The sequence below is a fragment of the Triplophysa rosa genome, linkage group LG1 (genome assembly GCF_024868665.1).
Source record: "Triplophysa rosa linkage group LG1, Trosa_1v2, whole genome shotgun sequence".
In the NCBI taxonomy this organism is placed as follows: Eukaryota; Metazoa; Chordata; class Actinopteri; order Cypriniformes; family Nemacheilidae; genus Triplophysa; species Triplophysa rosa.
In genome coordinates this window covers 37,921,453-37,948,912 of record NC_079890.1, presented here as the reverse complement: position 1 = coordinate 37,948,912, position 27,460 = coordinate 37,921,453, and the positions used below count along the sequence as shown (strand labels likewise).

At 37.8% G+C, this 27,460-nt stretch overlaps 3 protein-coding genes across 7 annotated transcripts in view; 1 reads left to right on the top strand and 2 right to left on the bottom strand.

Annotated features, from left to right (window-relative positions):
• Window positions 1-223: 223 nt before the first annotated feature.
• nsmaf (neutral sphingomyelinase (N-SMase) activation associated factor) lies at window positions 224-16,628 on the bottom strand. 3 transcript variants are annotated; one of them, XM_057339958.1, is made up of 31 exons: window positions 16,542-16,628; window positions 15,195-15,284; window positions 14,989-15,067; window positions 14,784-14,848; window positions 14,627-14,663; window positions 14,456-14,506; window positions 14,284-14,355; window positions 14,156-14,203; window positions 14,011-14,063; window positions 13,699-13,828; window positions 13,540-13,611; window positions 13,324-13,432; window positions 13,069-13,245; window positions 12,908-12,987; window positions 12,729-12,819; window positions 8,998-9,061; window positions 8,837-8,888; window positions 8,620-8,740; window positions 7,807-7,938; window positions 7,572-7,614; window positions 7,271-7,431; window positions 6,186-6,294; window positions 6,036-6,094; window positions 5,625-5,689; window positions 5,472-5,539; window positions 5,274-5,397; window positions 5,097-5,180; window positions 4,625-4,775; window positions 3,918-4,020; window positions 3,721-3,830; window positions 224-1,707 (listed from the first exon to the last, which is right to left on the bottom strand). In XM_057339958.1, exons 1-31 carry the CDS (start codon window positions 16,577-16,579, stop codon window positions 1,613-1,615), a joined length of 2,733 nt encoding a protein of 910 aa, XP_057195941.1. In that variant the 5' UTR covers window positions 16,580-16,628; the 3' UTR covers window positions 224-1,612. The 3 variants fall into 3 exon arrangements, 2 of the variants coding, with proteins under 2 accessions (XP_057195941.1, XP_057195950.1); XM_057339967.1 differs by having other exon boundaries at window positions 7,286-7,431; XR_008963361.1 differs by lacking the exon at window positions 224-1,707 and having other exon boundaries at window positions 3,918-4,016.
• Window positions 16,629-18,517: 1,889 nt separating this feature from the next.
• Window positions 18,518-22,658, top strand: ggh (gamma-glutamyl hydrolase (conjugase, folylpolygammaglutamyl hydrolase)). 3 transcript variants are annotated; one of them, XM_057331150.1, is made up of 10 exons: window positions 18,518-18,636; window positions 18,762-18,789; window positions 20,484-20,592; window positions 20,708-20,758; window positions 20,844-20,928; window positions 21,288-21,426; window positions 21,500-21,606; window positions 21,725-21,815; window positions 21,929-22,063; window positions 22,533-22,658. In XM_057331150.1, the coding sequence occupies exons 1-10, from the start codon at window positions 18,571-18,573 to the stop codon at window positions 22,652-22,654; spliced, it is 933 nt and encodes a 310-aa protein (XP_057187133.1). In that variant the 5' UTR covers window positions 18,518-18,570; the 3' UTR covers window positions 22,655-22,658. The 3 variants fall into 3 exon arrangements, with proteins under 3 accessions (XP_057187133.1, XP_057187141.1, XP_057187127.1); XM_057331158.1 differs by having other exon boundaries at window positions 18,539-18,633; XM_057331144.1 differs by lacking the exons at window positions 18,518-18,636; window positions 18,762-18,789 and adding an exon at window positions 20,103-20,409.
• Window positions 22,659-23,644: 986 nt separating this feature from the next.
• The window catches only part of unm_hu7910 (un-named hu7910), a 20,972-nt gene continuing 17,156 nt past the window's right edge, over window positions 23,645-27,460 (bottom strand). Inside the window, 9 exon segments of the mRNA XM_057328041.1 lie at window positions 23,645-23,808; window positions 24,081-24,214; window positions 24,336-24,427; window positions 25,022-25,157; window positions 25,304-25,441; window positions 25,520-25,609; window positions 25,704-25,802; window positions 25,880-26,016; window positions 26,096-26,246. Coding sequence (XP_057184024.1) covers window positions 23,658-23,808; window positions 24,081-24,214; window positions 24,336-24,427; window positions 25,022-25,157; window positions 25,304-25,441; window positions 25,520-25,609; window positions 25,704-25,802; window positions 25,880-26,016; window positions 26,096-26,246 — 1,128 coding nt within the window. The 3' untranslated portion in view covers window positions 23,645-23,657.

The following is a 27,460-nucleotide window of genomic DNA, read 5'->3' as shown; positions in this document are numbered from 1 at the left end:
TTCACAAAAGCGCGCATGCGCAGTAACGTTTGTTTATGTCGTTAAAATGAAACCGTCTGTACGGATTTTGAAGAGGGTGACATTGATTTTGTGGGTGAACTTTTCCTTTAAACCTCATTTGCATTTAACCCCTTGTAAGGTGTGTTGAATTCTACCTAAATGAATTTCTGTTGAATTCACAGAAAGTTGTTAAGAGAATAGAAATACAGACAAAAATGTCTTTGTTATGTAATTATTTAATACAAGAAAAAACAGAACTTTTAACAGACATCACAGGTCAATCTAACTTACACGTATAACAATTGTGCATTTGCAAACCTTTTACAGAAGTCCGGCTTTTCTTCCAAGAGGCTTCAAAAAGAAACAGGAGTGACAAATTAACTAGACACAGAGAACGGAAAATGGTTCTTTTTCAGCGAAAAACTCCCAAACTGTATGGAGACATGCCTTATCGTGGCGTGTGACCATTGACAGAATTTTGCATAATCGTACTATTAACCTTATGTTTGAACATGTTTCATGAATAACACACATAATAACACAACCGCTCTTCACTGAAGAGCGATTTCTCAAGGCATTCATTCATAAATAATGTGTGAATATAAAATTATTCCTATATACAGAAATGCACCTACAACATGCCAAGCTGATATTGTCTGTGTACACCTTATGTTACAGAATTGTTCAATCTCTCATAATGTTCTCATACAGTACATAATCGGTTGGGTATACGCATGTATTCTGTAAGTTTTATGGCTGAATGTAGTTCAAGAGCAGGCATTAAAATCAATTCTCAAATGATTGAAAACAAAGGCACATTAAAAACTCCCATCAAATGTTTATGGCTGAAAACGGCACCGATTGTACATGACATAAAACCATCAAACTAGAAAATAATTCTGCAAAATTTGGTTGTAAGCCCATTTGAGCCACTTACTGACAGATTCAGAATGCCATGTGCATTAATGTTCAACTGACGTTTTACGTATAAACAAACAAACAAACAAAACTCATAAAGAAAAACAGCAGTGTTACTGTAATATTGACCTGCAAGCGTCAGTGATATTAATATTACAGAAAACCAGATTGCTCAGTCACCTCTAATGAAGGTGTTAACTCTTAAAATGCATGTAAGCTCGTGCGATAAACTACCGTTGATTATTTATCTTTTTGTGATTATAATAACAACTGTGAAGCGACTGCCTTTGAAGCATTAAATGAATTGTTTGTTTGTACTTATATCAGAGTTGCGTACATATTATATCTGATACATGTGTTTTTATACTGTGACGAATCGGAGGAAAATAAATGAATGGAAATAGGATGGACAACAGCAGCCATTACACAGAGCTCACTCAGTAGATCTAAAAATAAAGTAAAATGTTAATAAAAATGTCGTCCGATGTGTAAGAATTCTGGCCCTGTTCACTGTTTTAGGGCTTCGTGTCTTTTAAAACGCAGGTACCTTTGTCATAAATCTGTTATAAATAAACTTGACCAAAAGTGGATATTATAGAGAACTTCTCCACAGATTAAAACTGACCCATGAAAAGACAGCGATGAAATAAACTGCACTCTGTAGGGCTGTTTCTCAAAGAGTATAATGTGTGTGTTAATACTGGGGTTTCCACAGCATGGTCTGTCTGTCTTCTCCACCTGTGATGATGGTACTACACTGCTCATTCATCCACATACACGTAACTGCACCTGCACACAAAAATGATGACGGTGAACATTAGAATAATGCAGAGATCATGGGATCAAGGTTTCACTGCTTTGCTACAGCTGTTAGACAAAACGAACACTGTCTGACAAAAGTACAAAAGTGAGGAAACAACTGCTTGGCAAAAAAACATATAAAAGTGAAAAAATGTAATTATAGCGTAGATGTTTTGGGCGTTTCTTAAAAGCTGTTCACACAGTTTGTAAAAAGGTTGCCAATGAGGCCTCGTTTCCAAAAAGGATTAGGGGATGAATTTGGACACTTTTAAAGTCTGTTTTGATGGTTTCTACGCTCCTGCTGGGCAACAATAATTATGATGCTTATGCTTTTAAAAATAAGATCAGTAATACTTTACAATAAGCTTGTATTTGTTAACATAAGTGTATGCAAAAATATAAAACCATGTATTTGCTTTATTTTTTATTATTAAAAATATACAAATAAAACACTAAATACTAATAAGGGATGCACCGATATGTGAATTTTGGCCGATACGATAACTCTTTAACATCGAAAGCCGATAACCGATATATTACATTTACATTTAGAAGACGCTTTTATCCAAAGCGACTTACAAATAGGGTTAACAATAGAAGAAATTGGAACAAATTGAGGACAACAAAAAGCATAAGTGCAATAAAACTGGTCTCACAAAGCCTACCACAGTATACAGAGCTAAGTTAGTTTTTTTTAGAAAGAGTAGAAAAGATTTAAAATGCTGTTGATAATAGGACTACTTTCTTGCGCATCTCATTTCAAGCGTCGGACTCGGAAGCTTGAGCCACTGCTACGTGTGTGCGTGAGAGAGCGAGACGCACGCAAACTTCTGAAAGAGTAGGCCTAGGTCTATTTGTTATCAGTTGTAAGCAGCATGAAGAGGAAAACGAACCAGCAGGCTATCAGGGTTTATTAATGCATTTTGTTTTTCTATTTAGTTCTTTTATTTATGCGATTTCAGTATACGTATTTCTATATTTGTTTTTGAAACGAAACTGTGCACGCATTTCCATTAACAGTAAAGTCTGACATGATAAAGCTCAGATCAAGAGCAGGGTGCTGTGTGCGGTGATGTCCAGTAGGCTGCACTATAACCTTTCTGTTGTTTAAACTTGGCGAAGTGATATGAAACTGTAATGCGGTCAGCAGACCTGGAACACCTTCATAGGTGTGCATTTACTGAAAGTTAATCCATACCCATATAACGTTTGTCAACCAATCAGATTGAAGCATTCAACAGCCCCGTGGTATAATGGATGATATACAATATATAAATATTAATATGAATTTTCTGAGACTGAAACAAAAGGCAAAAAGCTGACGGATGCCTTTGTTTGAAAGTAACCATTAGTTCTCTTTTTTCCCTGAAAATCATGTACCAAGCCTACTTTACGCTAATTAAACATTCTTTTAACTTTTCTGGTATAATGTTTATTTAATAAACAAATTATAAATGTCTTTCCAGAGCAACCCAGAAACGTCTCACAGGTCTCAAGACAGAAAGCATTCAGACAGCAATCTGATTCAAACAATATGCATTTGTTCCTATATTTACACATTCATGATTATCTACATACTGTAACTACATCAACAATGTTTTGCTAATAGCAGTAAGCGAATGATCACAAAGAAAGTTAGCACTGTACTGTATTTTAACTGCGAGCAGCGTGCAGCTGAAGTGGTTTAAACAGAGGAAATGATTTATGATTTATCGGCTATAATATATCGGCCTTACATTTTATTATCAGCAGATACTGTTAACATTGAAAATGACCATTTATCGCCCGATACCACGATGGACGATAATCTATTGTGCATCCTTAATACTCATAGATTTGACAAACTTAAAACATTATCATAACACATATGGCTTTATTTAGCAAGTTATCATATATCGTGAAGCCCTATTAATAAAAAAATCATGAAAAATAATTGGAAGAACAACTATAAAAAAGTGCATTAAAAACATAAAATGGTGTTAAATGTGTGTGTTTGTTTACCCGAGTGAGCTGGGATCTTCTGAATGACTTTACTGTTCAGAAGGTTCCACACAGTCAGGTTTCCTGACAGTCCTCCGGTCAACACAGTGCTGCCGTCCCACAGAAAACACCTGAAGAGAGTACAGACAGCTAAACACACACGTGTTCACATGAACATGCATGTACTTATGAACACAGCACACACATGCTCGTCTCACCTCTGTTCTTCTTCCGCCTGCACGGTAGAAATGAGCATCCCTGTCTGTACATCTGTAACGGCCAAACACGAGTCCTCACCAACACTCAGAATGTGTCGACTGTCTGAACACACACACGCACACGCACGCACGCACGCACGCACGCACGCACACACAATGCACACTTAGCACACGTCTCCATCTATTTCATCTTTTCATATGGGCAACGTTTTTTTACAATGCTAACAGCACAGATCCACATTTGGTGTTTCTAATACCCATGTGGGGTCTCTCTTCAAGTTTTTAAAGCATTTGTTTTATTTTTAGTGCATGATTTTTCATAGTCAGGTAAGTCCCATTTTCAGGAGTATCACATCCGTGACGGTACATATTCCTCATGAATGGACACATGAGAATTAAAATAAAGTGATTATTTTATGTTCAATGAAGAGGCATCCCTTCTCCATTTATTGGGTATCATTGCTTCAGGTTTGTGCATTTAAATGCCGTCTCCCAAAAACCATGTCCTTTTTTGTCACATCCATGACGCAGAAAATTTGTTCATAGACTGATATTTATCTGATGTTTAGACTCAACTAACAAGGGTTCAGTCAGATATAAACAAGATGGTTCAATATATCGGTAACAAATACATTCTCTGAGCATTTTTGTCACATCTATTACGCTGGAATTGCTCGTATGCAAACACAAGCGTGACGGTCACTCACCGGGGCTGAAGGCCACCTGATGGATGTTTCCAGAATGGCAGGTGAGCTGATGGAGGGGCAGAGGGCTGCTGACGTCCCAAACGGTGAGGATTCCTTCCCTAGTGCCCGTCGCCAAGAGCGTGCCGGCGGGACTGAGGTCTAATGTATTAACCTGAGTGTATAAACACACACAAGCAAGCCATTAAAACACCATCATGAACAATATGTTCCAGCACTGCAAATAGATAAATATTACGTTTTTTTTTTAATTTTACACAAACTGTTAATAGTTAATGTCGTTAACCTGCGAGTAATGTACGTTTATTAACCACAAATGAACAAGTTTTCATGTTGTTCAACAGCTAGCCTCTACTCAATTATCAAAATGAGATTCTTCAAAAACTTGTGTTCCATGTTTTGGACGATATTCACGGAAAGTCTCAATGAATGAAGTTGCAAAGCACACGTGTGCGTGCGGACGCTCGGCACTGACCCCAGCCTCATGCTCATATTCAGCCAAGAAATCAAACTGAGTCCTTTTATTACTGGAAACATCTGCAGCTACACACTTCCAGATCTGAGCAGACACAAAAAAACAGAGACAACGTCGCATGTTTCATATGTGTCTTATATGTCTGCGACTTCATGTCAATGACGAAAGCAGAAATACCTTCACTGTGGAATCCCACGATGCCGTGTAAAGTCGATCATTCCTCCAGCACATGTGACTGATCGCATCGTCGTGACCCATTAATGTGTCCTGTCGTCTTCCAAACGCTATGGAGTAAAAATACCTGCAGGAAACAGCACGGGTGTTAAAGAAAGGCTTCATGAGGTCACACGAGAGCGATGGAGGTGAGCGTCTTACACGTTATTGTCCCATGAAGAGCAGACGACGATCTGATCCTCGGGCAACATCAGACAGGAGGACAGAGCCTTGAAGGGATAAGGGATCTCAGTTAAAGGATCTTTATGCGTTACGTTTTATGCTAATGTGTTTCGTATACGTTAGAATCATTACCATGTTGGAAAATGACACACTTCTGTGCAAGACACCATCTTTGGAGAACATCTTCAGTGTAGAGTCTATATAGAGATGTATGCGAGAGGTGATGTAAATAAAAGAGTCGTATTATAAAAAAGGTCAGAATACAACTCTACGAAAAGGTTCTTATTTAAACTGAGAGAGAATGTTAAACAGACGTGAAATGATTTGCAGTATTTGTAAAATGAAATAAAATCACGACCGAACTTCCGGTGAAATAAGTGAAATATCACGCCCGTTTGTGTATTTGTGTCGAGCTTCAGTTTACAAACCAAACACAACTACACAACATACAGCCGCGTTAAATATTAAGAGACCATTTCAAAAATATTTCCAGCTTTTCTGAATGTAGTATTTACAGGTATGCGTTTAAGAAAACTAACTAACCTTGAGATGTTGAGAAGATCCACTCTCCACTGAGGGTCATAGCAATGCCTGTTAATGCCCTGCACACATACAAAGCAACGGACAGAAGGGTCAAAGGTCAAACTCAACAGCTCTCTTCCACACTTACAGTAAATACACACAGACGCTCACTCTTTGTGTAGTTTGTGACAGGACTGCAGTGTGAGTTTGTTCATGTTACTCCAGGCCATTTTCTTACTCTCCTCCGTCAGGTCCTCAAATGACTCCATGCTGGGTGACACTGAACAAAACATTAACGTCATCATCGTCCATCATCCATCACGTGACACCAGGAAAATACACACATTGGGTCTCATTCATGAAACACGAGCAGAACCATTTTTTTGTGTAAATCGTTCGTAAAGTCGTTTTGATGTAAAAGTTCAGATTCATGAAAATGTTCGTATTTTCAAAATGTTAGTTGGTACGAAAGAAATGTACACCTGCTCCATTATACCACGTGTAAATAGTGCGTAAAACCGCACGTAACGTTCTGTATTCTTTTACACCAACTGACGACACTGCGTTTTGATGCACTATGTATCGTAATGATATTTCACGAGTTCTTTTGCCCTGTCTTTGATCATTTTTTACTTTTTAACTTTGGGTAAAACGCAGAGCTCGTCACTGTCCTTTTTTAAACACAGCCGTCCAATCCCAGCGGAGAAGAGGCAGGACAAACACTACAGTATATTGACCAACCATCACACACAACAATGGAGAAGTTAATATTAATGTTACTGCATTTTCATATTAAGTAATATTCATTAAAATAAGATACTAGTAACAAGTAGGGTAACTGATGCGGATATTCTAAATCACAGCAACCAACACATCTCCAGAATTATTCTAATGCGCAGAGCCTCCAAAGCATTCTCAGGCGCTAATTGGAATTCATTAACACACACACATTTTACTATCAAATCTGACCTTTACGAAGTATTTGTGAATCCGGAGAAAGGTTTTCGGGAACCTGAGAAGGGTGTGTCTTACACGCAAATTGCGCGGACTTATATATTTATTTATATATCTACGGACGTTTCACGAATGAGGTGCATTGTGTGTTCCTGGCACAATGTACACCTGGTATAAACATCAGATGAAAAACTCATTCAGCAGCATTACACATGCAGCGTCCGGTGTGACGTTGGTCCGCAGACATACAAGAACCAATGGAATCGATGAATTCTGAGGATCATGTGACATTTGAAGAATACCTGGTGAAAACTCACTGCTGCTGAGGCTGGAGGTCGCTGACAGGTTGTGAAAGCGTTGCGTGATCCTCTGAGGATGAGGAGTGGTGAAGAGCTGCCGCGGCGTCTGTCCAAACTCCAAAATCTGAGTTAACATGGCGATCTTCTGATCTGGGTCCTCGATGCTGCAGAAACACACACACACACACTAAACAATGTACACTGACACATACAGTATAAAACACATACACACACAAAACCGGATTCATAAACTTAAAGATGAGCCATTCAGTAGAGATATCATTGAATTTGATGAGAAATTTACCTATCACAGTCAACTCCTCCCTCATATGTTAACGGATGGAAAACTGAAATACAGCAGACATCATTATATTTGCATGCAGTTACATTGAGCGTTTCATTTATTTTAAGTGATCCTTAATCAAAATGATATTTTAAATCATATCATGGAACTAAGTGAATGACAACGAAATGAATCCCTTTGAATTACTAATGCAGCTTTGTGATTGGCTGTAGTGAATGTTCTCGGTGTGTTCTACCGTTGTGGGCCGCCACAGCTTCACTTCCTCTCTGCTTGTAGCCAAAGATCAGATCGATCCACTCGTGAAGGTGTTCAGACACGTACTGACTCTCCAGCGCTGCATTCAGTTTCTGCAGGAAGTCATCTGCATCTGCGCATGCGCAGGCACACGTTGCGTCACAGAGAGGGAAATACAAATCAAAGTGTTAAAAGAAGATGTTCAAGTTAATTCATACATTCATAAGCAAAACTGTTATTAAAATCATTCAAATAATATTTCTTCATTACTTTTCCATTTGACAATATAGAGCTTGTTAATCGATGTCACGCCGAGTTGATTGTTGCGCCATCTTGGGAGGATCGCTGCTAGTGCGTTCAATGCAGTGTTTCGTTTTTCTTATATAACTATGGTAGGTCGGTCTTGCTGTGTTAAAAACTGCAATAGCATTACGCAGTCGTTCAGGAAAAGCCCCTTGTTCTTCCACTTCCCATTTCTCCATAGATCAAACAAAACAAGTAACGGTACAAATCAAAACAAGTAACGGTACAAATCAAAACAATAACAGCGGCGGAGTATGATCCTCCCAAGATGGCGGCGCCACTGCAACATGCAACATAGGGCGTGACGTCAGCTTCACATTCTCATATATTTATTCATATTAATTCAGAGTGATAAAATAAAAGAATACCGTATAAAACCTAGTTTAAAATAATCATTCATTAAAACAGGTTTGAAAGGAATTGCGAATATATTATAAATATTCTAATAGCAGATATCTTTCTAAATTCACAAAGGATGAAACTAAAGATGAGAAACACAGAAAAGGTGCACCTGACGCCCACGGTGGAAGTTCAACATCTCCAACTCGACCTCCTCCCTGCCGTCGGCCCAGATTCAAGCTCAGCAGATTCTTCAGAAAGCTGCTGTCACTCCCGTAAAACTCAGGAATCAGCTGACCAACAAACACGAGCACAAATCACAATGTTTCAATGCCACAGATTCAGAGCTACTCACTAACTGCACAACTGAATTACTGAAAGTTTCTCACCTCTTTAAAATCGGTGCCGCCCTCTAAACAGTTCTTCCAGGTTTCTCCAACGCTGCACGTACAAATGAACAAAGACGTACGCAAACATATTTAACAAGAACTTTTGTGTGTGTGTGTGTGTGTGTGTGTGTGTGTGTGTGTGTGTGTGTGTGTTTAAATACCTGTTAAACATTCTGTCGGCGTGATCGAAGCGTCCGTTCTGCAGACACAGCATGTGTTCTGGAGCTGAAGAGAAAGGATTTGTATTACACACGTGGAAAGACTATGAAGCTATTAAGGCACTAAACCCTATTACAAACCAACGTTTGTAATGACATTAAAACTACATGGAAAGTAATAAATCAGTTGTTGCAAAGAGAGAAGACTATTTCAGAGTTACCTCTGTTAACAATCCATTTGACATAGCCCAAAAATTTTACAATTTTTTCATTAATATTGGACGCAATTTAGCTAATAATATTTCATCTGGACATGGTGAACCTCTGAATTACATATCAGGAACTTTTTCTATTGTTTCTATTTTCAAGCCACCGGACTCTCAAGAAATAAGTGAAATAATTGATGAATTAAATAAATCTTCTGCCGGTCATTACAATATTTCTGTATCCATTGTTAAACAGATCAAAGATTCAATATTGCAGCCACTTGCTCATATTTTTTCTCTCTCTCTGAAAACAGGCCTAGTTCCAGTGGATTTAAAATTAGCTAAGGTTATTCCATTATTTAAAGCAGATGATCCTCAATCATTTAATAAGACCTATATCTATTTTGCCTTGTTTCTCAAAGATCTTAGAAAAATTTGTATATAAGCAGATTCTTCCTCATTTAAATTCCAATTCTATTCTGTACAAACATCAGTATGGATTTCGTAAAAATTATTCTACATATATGGCTGTGCTCCACCTTGTTGACAAGTTGACATGTGCCCTTGAAAACAATGAGTTTACTTGTGGTATTTTTATTGATCTGTCAAAAGATTTTGATACAGTCAATCATTACATTTTACTGGACAAGTTGTATAAATATGGTTTTCATGATATTTCATACAAATGGTTGCAAAATTACATCTTTAATAGGAAACAGTTTCTTTGTTTTAAGGGTTGCTACTCTAGCAATGCAACGTTGTACTGTGGGGTTCCTCAGGGGTCCATACTTGGACCCTTATTATTTCTTTTATATACAAATGATTTATCGAATGTCTCAAATATTCTTACTCCAATAATGTTTGCAGATAATACAACCCTTAATTGTTTCTCACTCAGATTTTTATAAATTGATTGAGAATGCAAATGATGGTTTAATTGCTTATGCTAATTGGTTTAATTTAAATAAATTATCATTAAATATAAAAAAATCTAATTTTATTATTTTTTGTGGAAAAAAAATATACTCTAAAGATTGATCTAAAATTACAAGTGAGTCTATCGAGGTGCCTCAAGCGTCATCCACAAAATTCCTGGGAGTTTTTGTTGATGAGAGGTTGAGTTGGAAGGAACATATAGATTATGTGAGCAGAAAAATAAATAAATCCAAAGGTATAATAGGGAGGGTTAGGAACCTAGTTACTACAGAGTGTCTTCTTACACTTTATTATAGTTTAATTTATCCATATCTATCTTATTGTAACATAGTTTGGGCAAGTACTTTCCCTTCTATTCTTGGAAAACTTTTCATTTTTCAGAAACGTTTTGTTAGGATGGCAACCCATTCAAATGCATATGCCTCATCTGCTCCTCTATTTCAGAAACTTCAGGTTCTTACAATGTATGATATTAATGTTTATCAAACATGCATTTTCATTTATAAGATATATTCAAGTCAAGGAAATATTCCTGAACAATTTAAGATTTATTTGTAAGTAAACTCACAGGTTCACGGTCATTTTACTTGTCAATTTTCAGATTTTCATATTCCTAAATATGCTACTTGTAGAGGACAATACTCTATTAGATTTATGGGTATTAAATTATGGAATGGTTTATCCCATTTGGCTAAAAAATGTTTTTCTTTATCACGTTACTAAACATATTTAAAGGATAATCTTTTGTTTTTTGTTTGATTTCTGGTGCATATTGTTTTGGGGGGTTTTGGTATTAAGTGAGTAAAATGTTTAAAGGGTCATTTATGTATGTTTTGTAAAATTGTTTTTTAGTTTTGTACATTCTGGGTGTTTTTTTGTTTGTTTTGTTTCCTGGTGTATATTGTTTTGGGGTTTTGATATAATTATATTATGTAATTAGGCTTAATTTTATTTTAATTTTGTTTACTTAGGCGGAGGCTTTAGATAAGCCTTTGGGGGTTTTTTTTGCCTCTCCCTGCACAGTATTGTTGTACTCAAATATATTTATATATCATTTTACATTGTGCAAAAAAAATTAACTAAAAAAAATTAACGTAGTTTAAGAAGTTGCCGTTTTACTAAAACATGAAGTGAGAAACACAACAACCTGCCCTGTTTAACACAAAAATATGACAGATGGTGATGGTTCTAAGAACGCATAGAAAGTGAATTTGTTTTTAAATGTTTATCATTTATTATAAACTCTATGATGCAAATAACAATGAACTATTTAGAGAATGACAGACAGAGAGAGACAAAGAGATGATATTGGCATTCACACAAACAGCTGATAGCATTATTTATTCTAAGATCACGTACTACAGTTTCGCATTTTAACTCTTTCCCCGCCAGCCTTTTAAAATAAAAAGTTGCCAGCATTTTTTAACAGTTTCACTGGACTTTGATGGCTCACAGTACATTTTCTGTAACGAATATATGGACAAACAATTTATTACACGGCTTATTTGAATGCTTGATTCTGATTGGCCAGTCGCAACATTCCAAGGGTTGTTCTTTTCAAATAACAACCGCTCAAAACACCCTGTAACCCGGATGCTGCAAATCATTTTGAGAGGGGCAGTTTAATATTACACAAAAATGAATTATAAATATATCTTTTAATAACATATATGACATTATACTTACAAATGATTAAACCAATTTGCCAGTTTGTGACGTTTGAACGTCGTTTCTTACTTTAAAACCGAAACTAAACGGCTTTTCCTCGCGGAAGGTCTGCATTCGGTAAAAATGAGCTAATAAAATATTTCAAATTCACATTTTATATCCAGTTTTTTTCTCATGTGGCAAGTAGCCGTGTAATAAGCGGGATAATGTACAGGCAGCCGGTTGTTATCGCAGAAATAACAACCGGCTGCCTGTACATTATCCCTTACATATCAAATGAAAGAACCGAGTCTCTGCTGTAGATGTGGGAAGGTTTCTTCAAAATTGCATCACTTTGATTAAACAGCTGAGATAATTAACATTTTTTGTCAAAGACTCCGCCCAGATTAGACTCAGAACAATGATTAAAAACAGATCAAATATATACGTTCTTGGTTCAGAGATTCTGTACATTTTCCAAAGGTGTTTAACAGCGCCACCTGCTGTATAACAGTACAAACAGCGATAACTCGTAATAACTCGGAACGGTGTTTCATGCATTCTGACTTCATTAACATGTAAAAAACATGCTGTCTTCTCATGCTTAACATGGTCAACTTGTCAAAAAACAAGTATCACGTAGTATTTCTGTGCTCGGATCACCCCCCTAGGGTTCGTATAGGTTTGGATAGGTTGGATTTGCAGATCGTTTGAAACTGATTTTCGGAAATAATCGTACAGCTGTAGCTGTCTTTGATCAAACTAGTATGCAATACTTCTCTATAGGTATTCAAAAGGAATATAAGATTGGCAGAAACTTTAAATGTGTGAACCTTTAAATTCATATGGATTTTGGAATCGCTCCGAAAATGATCCCAACAATATCGTTCCTCAGTATTGTTATAGTTGTGATAGCTATTATCATTCTTGATGTGAATGACTCACCGACTCTTACGAGGTAGAACAGCACATATCCAGGTGAAGAGTAATGACTGCCGTACACGAATTTCGGATCGGGCATGTCTCCGTAACGTTCCTGAAGCACACACACAGGAACAGTCAGCACTTCTGAAGACGTGCATTCGATTACGTAGAGCGTATGACGATTGTCTGTCACTTCTCACCAGTAATCTCTCCAGCCTCTCTGTGTTCAGAGCTCCGATCGGTTTCCCGAGATCTCGAAACGAAGCAGCATTCAGCAAGTCTGAAAGAGGAAACGGATATCTCTCACTGTCTGACGTTACGCCTCAAACCTGCGATTGACAGAGGACAGAGAGAGACTGACCGAGATGTGCGCTGCTGTAGTCGCTCAAGACCCACGGAAACACGGGATACTGGGAAAGATCGTTCACACTGCGGTCCGCCAAGTTATTGAGATGAAGAAGATACTGATAGTTGGAGATCAGACCTCTCTGCCACTGCAGCATGTAGCTCTCGGCCGTGTGCTCCGTCATGTGATTCTCTACACCGCACACACGACACACATCACTCTAATGCACCGTATCAACTTCGGGGAGTTTGAAATCATTGCGACGCCTACCAAGGAAGGTTGCGATGTAGTAGTAAAGCTCATCCCTGTCTTTAGTGTTGTAAAACTTCAGGTAGATATCCGAGCACAGATCGTTCTCCGTGCAGAACACCTCCAGACCCTGAACACACACAACACAGACACTTCAAAGCATACAAGAATGTCTCTGCAAACAGATATCGAATATATATGAACACCAGACACACTGGATTATTACATTTCACTCACCAGAGGCCTCAGCCCGTGCCTTCGTTTATAGATGCGTTTTATTCGATGTAACTCGATCAGCACCACTGAATCCTTTCAGAAGCACATGAGAACAGAAGATGATGCACGTGCCACGTTCGCAAGAAAAAATTTGGTAGAAAACTTGATACGTGAACTCACGGGGTATCCGTTCAGAGGCTGGAAGTATAGATTGTGATCTGTGATACAGACGTGACCGGCGTTGGTCACCAGCGGTGAAACCATCTCGGCTACACACTCCATGTGTGGCTGCTCAAACACCTGCTGAAAACTACACGCACGCACACACATCAGTCAGCACTTCTGTTTCGCCACAAACATAATGCGTTTTGAAAAATGAATTGGACTTTACGCCGAGTCGAACGCTTTAAAACACTACCAGCTGATCGACGACCAACCAATTTACACAATCGTACAGTACATCATAATATTACCGATGTCGGTTCTTATTACCTGTTTTTATCAAGGCATGTTCTTGCCAACCTGGACTGCAGGATTGCAGCGATCTGCAAAAGAACGTTCAGATGTACTGAATCAGTAAAGCAACGATCGCAGACCATACCTTTTTCGGTTACAACGAATGTGTTAATTTACTGACCATAGCCGTCTGGTCACCCAAATTATCCAGACATGATGCTCTGTATAACTGCAACAACAGCAGAGTTATTCATTTCAGCAGACGTACAATTAAACGCTCACAAAACAAAAACTGAAACGAAAACCAACCTGCAGTAAGATTTGAACAACGTCTTCTGTTTTACTGGACACTTCCAGTTGGAATATAATCTTTTTATCTCCCTAAAACGAAAATATTGGAAATATTATTTTGCCAGGCCTCTATAAGAACAGCAGAAAGCAATATCTGATATTATATGTGTATTAATAACTCCTGACAGACCCTCTCATATTTATGTGGAGCAACCACATTTCCTTCTTTAATGTGATAAATCTGATGGTACAAGAGAAATGATTGAATTAAATAATGTATTATTATTATTATTACTATTATTATTAAACGAGCAAACGCAGCAAGAGGACAGAAATTACAGGCTCTTGTGGACACGCTCACCTGTTTGGTTTCGATAAGAATACGAGCAGGTTTACTTCTGCAAACAAACCAGAGAAGGATGTGAAAAAGAGAAAATATTTGCAAACGAAACCTGCGATAAAAACCGAGCGCTTAAACTTGAAGGCATCGCTACAGAGAAATATTAAAGAAGCGTTACTCTATAAATGGATTGTTGTCTGTTTCCTCCTCCGCCTCTATTCCTCTGCAGTCTTTTAGAGGAATCTGGATTTAAAAGCACAATGATGACGTTATAAACCTTACAGAAAGCATCAAGTCAAGTCAAGTTTATTGATATAGCGCTTTTTGCAATAAATAAATAAATAAAGCATAATCATCAGAGCAGAATGAGAAAATTAGGACACCTTTAAAATAGGCTCAAGAGCATCATCCGGCTCGTATATGACTGATTTGGAGCAGATCTTTAATGAGCCTCTACTGCGTCTGAATATAAAGAAACACAGTGATGGTATGACCAGATGACAGAAAGCACAGTAAAAAAGTGACAGGCCTGTCTGTGACCCTCTCACATTTCTCTCATGATTTATTCAACATTATTTCAGTTAGTCACCTGTTCGCCTCTGGACTTCTGCCGGTCAGATTATATGCGGTGTGTTGTTCAAAATAATGTTCCTCTAGATCCAGCAACAGCAGGGAAAACCTGAACATAATCACAAAAAGAGATTATGAGGATCAGTATGCATGAAACCTATAATTATTATTGAATTATTAAATGGATTTACACATGAATCGGATGGCTCTCTGTACTCTAGACAAAACACTGTAATGACAAAAGATTACTAATACAATTCTTATAATTATTTAAAATGCAATGCCACCCTGTTGAAAAAAACAGCATATGCTGGGTTGGGTATGTTTTGATGCTGGTTTGACCAGTTTAAACCAGCTACGGACCAGCACATGACCATCTTAAACCAGCACAAACCAGCATCAAAACATACCAAACCAGCATATGCTGTTTTTTTTCAACAGGACAGTCTTATTTACATTTCTGACTATGATAGACTTGAACACAAGAAAATACAGGACAGTTATCTGGTTATATTGGGTCAAATCATCAGAACTCCGAATATTTAAAGCAGCCGTGAATTAAGAAATCAAAACGTCAAGTCTGTCACTAAAAATACATTTTAACATGAAGGAATTGAGAAAACGAAAGAATTAAACAAGTTAGAACTTATACGAGAACTAAGGCAGTAAAAAAACATTGTTGTTGACGCAGGTCACATGTCGGCAGCTCAAAGAATAGGGTGTTTCACATATAAAAAACGTTTAGCAAACAGTTAATCAAAGAGAGCATTACTTATGTTTTGTAATACAAACACCTTGATGACACAAGAAACGTTACGTTACACCGTGTCCACACCGGACGCGATGCTTTTCTCAATGGGTTTGTCGCGCCGCGCCGCATCCAGTGTGGACAAAACGTTAAATAATAATGGAATTGACAGAAAATCCCTGAGGGGTTTAAGCGTCTTGTAACTCCTTAACGGTGTTATTTGTAATTTATAACGTTCTCTAAAGTCCGGGCGCGACGCGACACGACAAAAGACATTAGAAACCTTTAGATATTTGCTTTGTTAAGAATCTCCTTTAGGATATTTGTCTCTTTAACCAACTTTTAACTGAACAACAAACGTCTTAACCTCAACAAAAAATCGCGCTTTGCGAGCGTTAGAAACGCGACGCGTTGCTAATAAAATTGTTTTAAATGTGTTTATTTATACTGGCCCATGCAGCGGATGAGGTAAAGTGACACCACGATGCGCCTGAAGTCAGAGAGCTGAGGCCGGACGGTCATGAGAGAACACATCAAGACATTCAGAAGCGTCCACTACAACATTCGTTCAAAATCTTCGCAAAATGTCCATTCAGACATTAAAGTGCGATAAAATACCTTTCTTTGACACGCTGCTTCCTCCGGATGAAAGCCATGAGCTTCTGTCGCGTCTGCAGATTGTAAACACGGAAGTGAGACGGCGGATCTACACCGTCATCGACTTCATGCAGCGCTGCGCAGACCGATCGGTGTGTGACATCAAAATATCGCTAGGGCTACTCAAAAGGAGTCAGCTTTTGACTCGCTCTCGCGCTACTCTGATGTCATACGCCGATTGGTCTGCGAAGCGCCGTATGAATTTAAAGCCTATCATATGACACGACTCAGAATATGAAATATTTTCAATAAACTTTCATGGTCTGGTTGTTTCAAGTTACGTTTATGCGTGCGTTCATTCATTCGTTCGCGAATTTTTTTGCCGACAGTTTGGGCATGTCACTAAAATTTTAAAAGGAAAAAACATTGAATTAAACAGAAATTATATAAAAAGAAGAGTACAGAAGTAATGGCTAATGCCATTTATTCACACATTACACATCTATGTGTTTGTCAAAACGAATCTTTTAGAATCTTTTTTTCACCAAAGCTTTAAGAATTAGAAATGTATGTTATGTCAATATGTCCACTATTTAACAACGCGTGGAGTGTAGGAATCTTGTTTGTGTAAAAATTCTCCAGGATCTTCAATTTAGGAATATTCTGAGAAACAGGCATTGTTGTAATGTAACGAAGTAAAAATACTTACGTACAGTACTTAAGTATTTTTTGGTAGTATCTGTACTTTACTTGAGTCTTCATATTTCTGCAGACTTTTACTTTTACTCTGATACATTTCCCCTAAGCATGTTCGTTACTACAAAATAAAAGCATAGACACAAAACTGAAAGAGACAAGTCGGCGATCCGGTGCATGACAATGCTGAACTAATCATTGGTTAAAGCTCAATGTGCAAGTGCAAGTGCAAAAAGGTGCTCTCCGCGATCAATTTCAACACAAGGTTTTAATGTGCTGCTGCTTTTAAAGATGAACAGCATTTTTTTCAGTTTCAATGAATGATCAATGACTGCGTTGTTACTGTGAGGGAAATGCAAGGAAAGAAAGAAGTAAGGGCCAGACAGATTTGTTCTGATTTTGTTCCAAGTTGTTCTCTTAGGCCCGATTCACATTTCGCGTCTTTTCCACGCGCATATTCGTTATTTTAAATGACGCGCGGCAGGGGGCGACGCGCATGCGCATGCTCGCATCGAGATGAAAAAATCTCAATATTTCAGAAAGCCACAAGGTCATGTGACAAGAACCAACCAACCAAGCAAGCTCAATGAGAATGGAGACAGATGATCACTGCATAACTAAATCTAGTAGTATTGTAAGGTATTTTCGGTGCATATAATCCATATATCCTTTGTTTATACCTCCTCGTCTCAACGGCTATTGTGGCCCATGGTTGGTTAGCGACGAAAGACGCCAGGAGAGCAAAAAAAGTCCAGGGCCCGGTTGCATAAGCACCTTAAGTGTAATTTTCCCTTAAGTGTGTCCTTAAGTATACCTTAATTTTTTACTTAAGTTATTAGTTCTATGTAAGCACCATGTTTTATCTTTATGACAGACAAGGCTTAGCTTAAGCCAGGACTAGACCTTAGTTAAATTAGGATATTTAAGGCACTTTTATAAAAATGCTGCAGAAAAAAACATTACTGGTTTGCATCTTGAGACAAAACAATGTCACTGACATATTTTCAGATATGTCAGGGCAGTTTGTTCAGTTTAGACAGGTCAAACATACATTTTAGTCTGGGACTATTCTTAAACCTTGTCTGTGAAACCGGGCATAAGACTTTTACTCAAGTCATATTCTAAAAGGTTACTTTCACTTCTACCAAAGTAATTTTCTGGCAAGATATTTGTACTTTTACTCAAGTATTACTTTTAGGTACTTTATACATCACTGGATACAGGTCAGGCAAGAAAGACCTGTTGCACATCAAGTAACAAGGAAATAAATAAAAAGGAATGTATAAACTTTCTATTCATTTAGCTTAGAGACTGGGTGCATGTAATCTAAACGAAACCAATAGTTTAATTTATAATGTGGGGTAACGTAGCCCAAAGAGTCAAACAGACCTTGCAGCGCAGATATACAGTCAAGCGGGTAGTGAGTATTTATATGTTTTAAATCATTATAAGGAACTTAAAGGAGACATACGAGTATACTGTACATCACTACAGTGTGCAGCAGAAGGACTGACTTTGATCATAATGGATGTTTTGCCTCCACAGCATCAGAGAAATAGTAGACCTCTTATTGGTAAGTTGCACTTAGCAAATTTGTTGTAAATACAGTGAACTGCAATCAGTGCAGATAGACGTCTGGGCGCCCTATGCAAACCTTTGTGAGGGGCCCTTGTCATATATCAATTAGGTATAAAATTAAATTCACATTTTGATTCGCATGTAAATAATCCTTTACCTAAAGTAACTCATGGCTCTGGAACCATCTAGCTTTTTACTAATCAAATGAGTGATTAACAAAAATAAAACATGATAAATATAGTTTACTCAAGAAAGCTAAGCATACGAAAACAAAACACATCAGTTATTGTCTAAATGTAAAGACACAAAAAATACATATTATCATGGGCAAACGAAATACATGGTGTGCATTAGCTGAGACTCACATGAACACTGTACAGCTGGTTTTGTGACCAAGATATTCCCTGTAAATGCTATTGAAGTTAGAATATTAATGTGTATGTAACTTTGCAGACGGTCCCTAAATTCACGACTATCGAACGTCCAGTCAAACCAACTGTATGCAAGTGGACAAATACTGAATTTGTAAATATGTACTTCCATAATTTGACAAAACTAAATAAGACTTTGAAATAGTACAAAAACACATGCCTTCTAGTTCTTGTTCTTTTGCTTCATGTTGTTGCAGTTTTTTCCGCTACAGACGGATAGCTTCGTTTTGAAGCCATATGTAAGACGCATCATCACATTATGCGCATGTCATCACCTGCGCGCACTGCATGATGACAGAGTATGTCACAGTAATTAAATAAATTAATTATTAAAAAGGAAATTTTCAAATGATTCCTTTAAAGCTTGTAACAGAACACTCCGAAGGCAGAAAGTTGAATCCGCGTCTTGTTTACATTCGGTACTCAAGGAGGCCCCCTGGTGGTGCAGGGGCCCTACGCAACGTGCGTAGTTTGCGTCAAGGAAGGATCGGAATAAAATGGCCAAAACCGTGATATCATGGGGAAATAAATGAATTAATCTTATTAATGACCGGTTTCCTAGAATAGAACAATATTTTATGTTTTTTCTTACCTTTTTGACATACTTTACAAAAAACAATACGTTTTCAAAAAGGTTTTGTACAGAATATTCGTTTTGCAATTGTACAATTTATTTACAAGTAACACATTTAATTGTGTTCGCCAAAATAGCAAATATAAATGATAAAGCCATGGTAAAAAAATGTTTTAATTAAATATATTTTTGAATTTTAATATGACGTAAAACGATTACATTAAAATGTGTGCCCTTAGATGAGGAACATCTCAAATACGATGAATAAATATGATGCAATGATGCAGACGTTTACATTTACGAGTTAGATTTGTTTTTAATTAGAATAGTTATTACATTAAAATAAAATAAATTACAATATGTGCCAGGGAGCAAGCAAATATATCCTTTGAAAAGACCTAAGATACAGTAACTATGGAAGTTATCAGAAGGCGCGTCGGTCACGTGCCAATCACATGACGTGCTGACGTCACAAACCAGGAACACACCGGACAGGCACACGAAAACATGACTTCTATCCACTTCGTGTGTGTATTGACCATTGTCAATGCCGTATTGTCAGCCAGTTATTTCACAGCAGAAATAAAAACAAATACTCGTCCAATAATTGGTGAGTTAATAAAAACAGTGTTTGCTAGCCTGTTTGTAGATCATTCGCATATTTAATCGCGTGAATGTGTGCAGGTGTTCTCGCGCAGGAGGTTTATAATCCACAGCCGGGCAGGAACTCGTATATTGCGGCCTCGTACGTGAAGTTTCTGGAGTCTGCAGGCGCTCGAGTGGTGCCTGTCATGTGAGTTCCTATCTGCATGACGTTGCAGTGTTTTTAGCTCATTAATATTGAAAAAAACAGTGTTTTAAATAATTGTATCAATTTACGTAAGCTTTATTTTTGTAATGTCTCATAGAATCAATAAGTCTGATGAAGAAAACACACGTCTCTTTAAATCCATTAATGGGTGAGCGAATATCTGGAAGTCTCTTGTATTTATGGAGGTGATGATGTTCCTGGAACGGTGACGTCATGTCTCCCCCATTCTCCAGGGTTTTGTTTCCTGGTGGTGGAGTCAGTATAGAGACGTCCGGCTATTCCAGAGCAGCTGCTCTTTTCTACAGACTCGCTCTTGAGGTTTGTGCACAGATCCATCTGGTGACTTAAACGCCATCATCATGACTGTGCATTTACTGCAAGGTTCATTTGCAACAATACTGAAGAATTACGGCTGATTATTCCCCTGTTTGTGGAAACCGTTTACAATTTGAGTAGCTGATACATCTTTTAATACTTTAATAATGTGTTTCAGAAGTTGTATGTAGTTTTGACAGAGATTCCTGTCTGGTTGAGCTAAAGCAAGGTGCTGGAGGGGGCCCTTTAATTTCCTTTTTCACATTGAAACGAGTCTATGACATAAAAGCAAGGCATAAAATTGTTACTTTTGTGCAATTGTACAGATTATTTACCCGTAACATATTTGTGTTTGTTATCAGGCGAACTCAAAGGGTGATTATTTCCCTATTTTGGGAATCTGTTTAGGATTTGAGCAGCTGACACTGTTAACCAGCAGTCAGTTATTACTGTCTCACACGAACACCAGCGGTGTTGCCCTGCCACTCAACTTCACTGACGGTAAATCAACTCTATCTGTTAAATCTCGATCTTAAAATCTCCTTAAAATATGTTTTGAATTGTCGTCGTTTAGAAACCAGAGACAGTCAACTCTTCAAAGACTTTCCTGATGATCTTATGAAATCACTGGCGTCTGAATCTCTCACGGAAAACTCGCACCAGTGGAGTCTGACTACAGCGGTACTACAGCAAACATTACTGCAACTGCTGTTACATCACTGAAAATACACCGCTGAACTGATTTATATGACTTGCTTTTGGCACGTTTCTTTATGAAATCTCCAAACGTTTATTTCAGAACTTTACCAAGAGTGAGAGGCTGAAGAAGTTCTACAGAGTTTTAAGTACCAACACAGATGGACAAAATGAGTTCGTGTCCACAGTTGAAGGTAAATGGCCAGAGCTAAACAGACAACTACAGTACAGTAAGAAGATGTCTAAAACGTTCCTCTGTTTGCACGAGCAATATGACCATGTACCATGTTTCTCTGCATGCGTACAGCGTATGAATTTCCCATCTATGGCACCCAGTGGCACCCGGAGAAGAACGCTTTTGAGTGGACACGGCCCTATATTCCCCACACGCCTTCAGCCATTAAAACCACCTTCTACACCGCTCAGTTTTTCGTCAATGAAGGTATGGTTAATACTCCACCAACAAACATGCAGAGTGTCACAGAAATATCAGGGCTGTATTTCACCTTAAAAGACAAAAACGGACACATCAGTGTGTCAATTACTTTCATGACAAGCATCCATTAGTATTATACATGTACTGTATTGTTTGTACAGTGTGCATTTATATCGTTTTTCATCTAAATCAAATATATAAGTGCACATACAATATATGCCTATATACAGTATGTTCTTCTTGAAATCTTGTCATGAAAATAATGCAACACAACTTCCTAAAAAGATCCTAAAAATAAGGTTGATTTCATTTTGATGAATTAAATTTGCATCATCTTTCACACTTAATTTGGGAGCACTACTACTCTTTGTTTACACTTTATGTTGAACACATATAGTTTATGTCACTTTATAATAATGTAGCACAAGGATTAGATGTCCTTTACAGACTAATCTTTATTCTGTTCCTTTTACAGCGAGGAAAAATCTTCATACTTTTGGCAGCACCGAGGAAGAACAGAAGGCGTTGATCTATAACTACAATCCTGTATACACTGGAACTGAAAGCTCATTTGAACAGAAATACTTTTTTGATTAGTCTATTACTTTAGTAAGCACTGTAATAATAGATTCTCTGTGATTTTAATGTAATTATTATACATTTTTTTATTTAAGTTAAAGAATGAAAGTGCATATACTGTCCTGTGACACTATACAATCAACTTTTTAAGATGGACTTTTATTTTGTTTTATTAAATTGACACAAAAGTACAACATTTTGTCATCTAGTATTTATGTAAACATTTTCATTTTATACAAAAATCACATCTTGAATTTCCATGTAGTGTTTACAAAATGTTATTTAATGAATCTCCTGAATGTCCAGGTCTTGCTTTTCCCCCAAATAATCATTAACATTAACAACAAATACCTCCATGATGTATGAATACTACTTAAATAGTATCTTTTTTTTACATTATAATACCAACAACTGGGGTTGAATATGCCCTTCATTAAAATAAGACCTGGACATGTATTTGATTCACACATGTACACATGACAGTAGTGTAGTAGGCTGCCCAATATTGGAAAAGGCACAACTTGAAGGATTTGTTTACATGGCTTTGCACATACAAACTTACACAAAAACGCACAGTTTAACCTACAGGATACAGTGTAGTGTTCAATCACATGATATCTGTGAAATTATCAAACAGTAACCTCATCGAGCATCTTTTTCAGTAACAATTAACGATTGTGACTTCATGTCCAATGATTGCTTATCTGGTCTCATAACTCGTGTCCCATTGTACTTTATCCCTCAGACTTCATCGTCGAGCTCTAAGCGTGCAGATCTGTTCATTTTTAAAGCCTGTCAGCATCAGTCTGTATATTGTTCTTCAAAAATCACTCGCATTATTCATAACTATCAAAGGATTATGATAATCATCCTTTAAATGGATACATTCATGTTGCCTGACGTTCAGTACCACAGGACAGCAAAGTTAGATGTTGTGGTCCAAAAAATGTGTAACGACACTATATCAGTCATCTGATTGGCTGCTGACCTCATTCAAGTCTCTTGTGATTGGACGATTGCTCTATATGGGTGACAGAGTCTGCCTCTGTGTTTGGGTGAGTTGGGGGTGCCAGACGTCCACGATGAAGATGAGTCTGTAGCTGTCTGCCTCCTGCCAGACCTCATGCTCGAACGAGTCGTCGAATATTAAGACTTTTCCCTCCTCCCATTCCCTAAACAGACATTAAACACATTAATCACAGTAACACCTTCTGCATTGAAGTAGCAAAATTTTGCAATTGACAAATGAAAATGACAGAATACTTGTTAATGTGTGGAAAAACATCCTTATTATCTACACTAGAACAGTTGTTTCAAATCTATATGTTTGATATGTACCAAGTACAAGTAACAAGACGCTGAATAAAGTTGTTTTTTGAAGCCGTTGCTAGGTCAAAAAAAACAAGAATCAATGTAGTTTGTGTCCATGTGTGTTTAAACCGACCTGGTTTGGTTTGTACAGCGGATCCTGCATCCCTTTTTCGGGATGATGAGGCCGAGATGCATGCGCAGTCGACAGTTAGTGGGACCAGTGTGAGGCCAAACATGAGTACCAGGCTGCATCACCGAGAACTTTATCTGAAAGAGAAACACAAGCTTTGTTGTATTAAAGCAAACAGTTTAAGTGAAATTAAAAGTGCAACCTGTGAGACGCAAGTAAAAGTTGCATTTGTGCACAGACACGTGGTCAAAAAAGTACCTGGCCTCTTTTGCAACCGGTGGCTTCTGGGTAGCGTTCCAGCAGAGCGCAGGTTTTAGAGACACTCGCACATGAAGAAGGAACCTTTCGACCTGAGAAAGAGTTAAAGTCCCAGTGAAATAAAAAATGAGAATTCCTTTTTTTTAAAATATTGCAGCGTTTATTGTAGATAGCTTATCAATGTGGGTCATTCTCTTTTAAAAATTTGTGTGCCCTCATAATCTTCAGTTAAAATCTGAAAAAGCACTTCCGCCCTCTAGTGACTATCCATATTAAATGATGCAAGTTAGAAGGCTTGGGCGGAGCATTCTTTAACTCCTACCCTTCAACTGTCAGTCTGCTGCCAGTTTTATTTCACAACGCAACGGCGGTTCTATACATCCAATCAATTCGCAGTAAAAAAACGCAGTAAAAAAACGCAAGCCACGCCCACTATGTTTCTCATTCGAGATACCGTTTCAATCGGAAATGCGTCATAATACGGAAGTAAAACGCAACTTCCGGTTCACAGGGACTTTAAAAAGGTGCGTTACTTCGGATGTGACAGAGCTCGCCTACTACTGATGCAAAGATGAAAACATATGCCAAGTGCATAAAACTATAAAAGTTCATTTGTTCATGTTTTTACATTCGATTTTCATTTCGAGATGCATTGCTTGCTGATTGGTTTATACGCAGTACATTACCCTGCTGCCAGAGAGTAAACTGTCCCCAGTCTCCTTTCTCTCTCAGATTTTCATCTTCTGGTTGGAATTGCCCGCTGTTTCTGTCTAACACTGACAGAACTTCATCTCTGATGGTCATCCAGTTACGCTCCAACGTCTGGAAACCCAAATGAACAACTATGATTTGGAATGTACTATACTACAGATGTGCTTCAAATTTAGATTTACTCTTTGGATGTGTATTTGGTTGGGGTGACCAGATGGTTTTATGATTCCAGTAACAAACAACAAACAAGTTCTTACTTTGACTAAATCTGTGTATCCAGTCTCTTTAGCCGTCCACCAGGGCTGAGCACGGAGTCCTGGGACATTATACAGAGACCTCTGCCATACAGATGAGAAGTGACCCCGCCGATGGCCCGCCTCGTACCAGTCATACGCCTACATCCAACACACACGTCCAATAATCACTGACTTTATCCAAACACAATATAAAGCTGAATCATCTTGAGTTCTTACACTCTTGTCTCCCATCCGCTGTAACGCATCGCCCAGGTGAAAGTAAAACCTTCCATCATCAGTACCTGGATCTCCAGATTCCAAACCCTCCTAAACACAAACAACACATATTTGTGAAGAAGCACATGTCTGTGAGAATGTTTAGAGTTCTCTGCACGCGTGCGAGACTGTGAGTTAGCATTACCCGCAGGTAAGGTATGCTCTCCTCAATCTTATTTTCGGATTTCAGTATGAAGCCATAGTGCACTTTAGCAAATCCGTCATGTGGAGCAGCAGATAAAACCTTAGGAGGAATCATAAACACATTAGTCTCTCTCTCACACGGCCTTCACAAAGACGGAAGTATGATGAGCATCTGACCTCCTCGTAAACTCGCTTTGCACTCTTGTTGTCCCCGAAAATCAGGTATGCCACCCCCAGGTCATTCTTTACAGTTATGTCTTCTGGAAAAATGTGCGATAGCTTCTCCAAAGTAGCCAGAGATCCTCTTGTTCGACCTGCTCAGGGATATAAATCACACCTCACACACAGACTAACAACATGATTCAGACCGACAGAGGAACTGTGTGTGTGTACCTAAGAACTGCTGTCTGTCGGCACGTCTCTTTAATGTGGCTTTGATGAGGTCATGTGGTGTGTCCGGGAGCTCTGCCGCTTCTCCATATGTGTTCACTGCCTTTAACAGCATCTCATTACTGCGCGATTTCTCCGCCGCATCATCTTCAGCCTGAACACACGGACAAAATTATTCATAAACATTCAGGGTCACTGATTGTCTCATCTGAAACCTGAAACAAAGGTCTCACACTGTACACTATCAAACTCATTCTGTATACTGCATTATTCATACTGTACTATATCATTAATACTGTATACTACTTGATCCATACTGTACTATATCATTCATACTGTATACTACTTGATCCATACTGTACTATATCATTCATACTGTATACTACCTGATCCATACTGTACTATATCATTCATACTGTATACTACCTGATCCATACTGTACTATATCATTCATACTGTATACTACCTGATCCATACTGTACTATATCATTCATACTGTATACTACCTGATCCATACTGTACTATATCATTCATACTGTATACTACCTGATCCATACTGTACTATATCATTCATACTGTATACTACCTGATCCATACTGTACTATATCATTCATACTGTATACTACCTGATCCATACTGTACTATATCATTCATACTGTATACTACCTGATCCATACTGTACTATATCATTCATACTGTATACTACCTGATCCATACTGTACTATATCATTCATACTGTATACTACCTGATCCATACTGTACTATATCATTCATACTGTATACTACCTGATCCATACTGTACTATATCATTCATACTGTATACTACCTGATCCATACTGTACTATATCATTCATACTGTATACTACCTGATCCATACTGTACTATATCATTCATACTGTATACTACCTGATCCATACTGTACTATATCATTCATACTGTATACTACCTGATCCATACTGTACTATATCATTCATACTGTATACTACCTGATCCATACTGTACTATATCATTCATACTGTATACTACCTGATCCATACTGTACTATATCATTCATACTGTATACTACCTGATCCATACTGTACTATATCATTCATACTGTATACTACCTGATCCATACTGTACTATATCATTCATACTGTATACTACCTGATCCATACTGTACTATATCATTCATACTGTATACTACCTGATCCATACTGTACTATATCATTCATACTGTATACTACCTGATCCATACTGTACTATATCATTCATACTGTATACTACCTGATCCATACTGTACTATATCATTCATACTGTATACTACCTGATCCATACTGTACTATATCGTTCATACTGTATACTACCTGATCCATACTGTACTATATC

Bases quoted from the DNA above. Each gene is read 5' to 3' on its own strand.
- nsmaf (XM_057339958.1), bottom strand. From the start codon at position 16,579: ATGGCTTTCATCCGGAGGAAGCAGCGTGTCAAAGAAAG. The intron at 14,507-14,626 runs GTGAGCGTGTCC...TTGTACCATCAG, and splicing joins TTCTTATCGAAACCAAACAG to ATTTATCACATTAAAGAAGG. The intron at 4,021-4,624 runs GTGAGTGACCGT...GTGTGTGTTCAG, and splicing joins TCAGGTGGCCTTCAGCCCCG to ACAGTCGACACATTCTGAGT.
- ggh (XM_057331144.1), top strand. From the start codon at position 20,307: ATGACTTCTATCCACTTCGTGTGTGTATTGACCATTGTCAATGCCGTA. The intron at 20,593-20,707 runs GTGAGTTCCTAT...AATGTCTCATAG, and splicing joins GCTCGAGTGGTGCCTGTCAT to AATCAATAAGTCTGATGAAG. The intron at 20,929-21,287 runs GTTTGTGCACAG...GTTTGTTATCAG, and splicing joins TCTACAGACTCGCTCTTGAG to GCGAACTCAAAGGGTGATTA.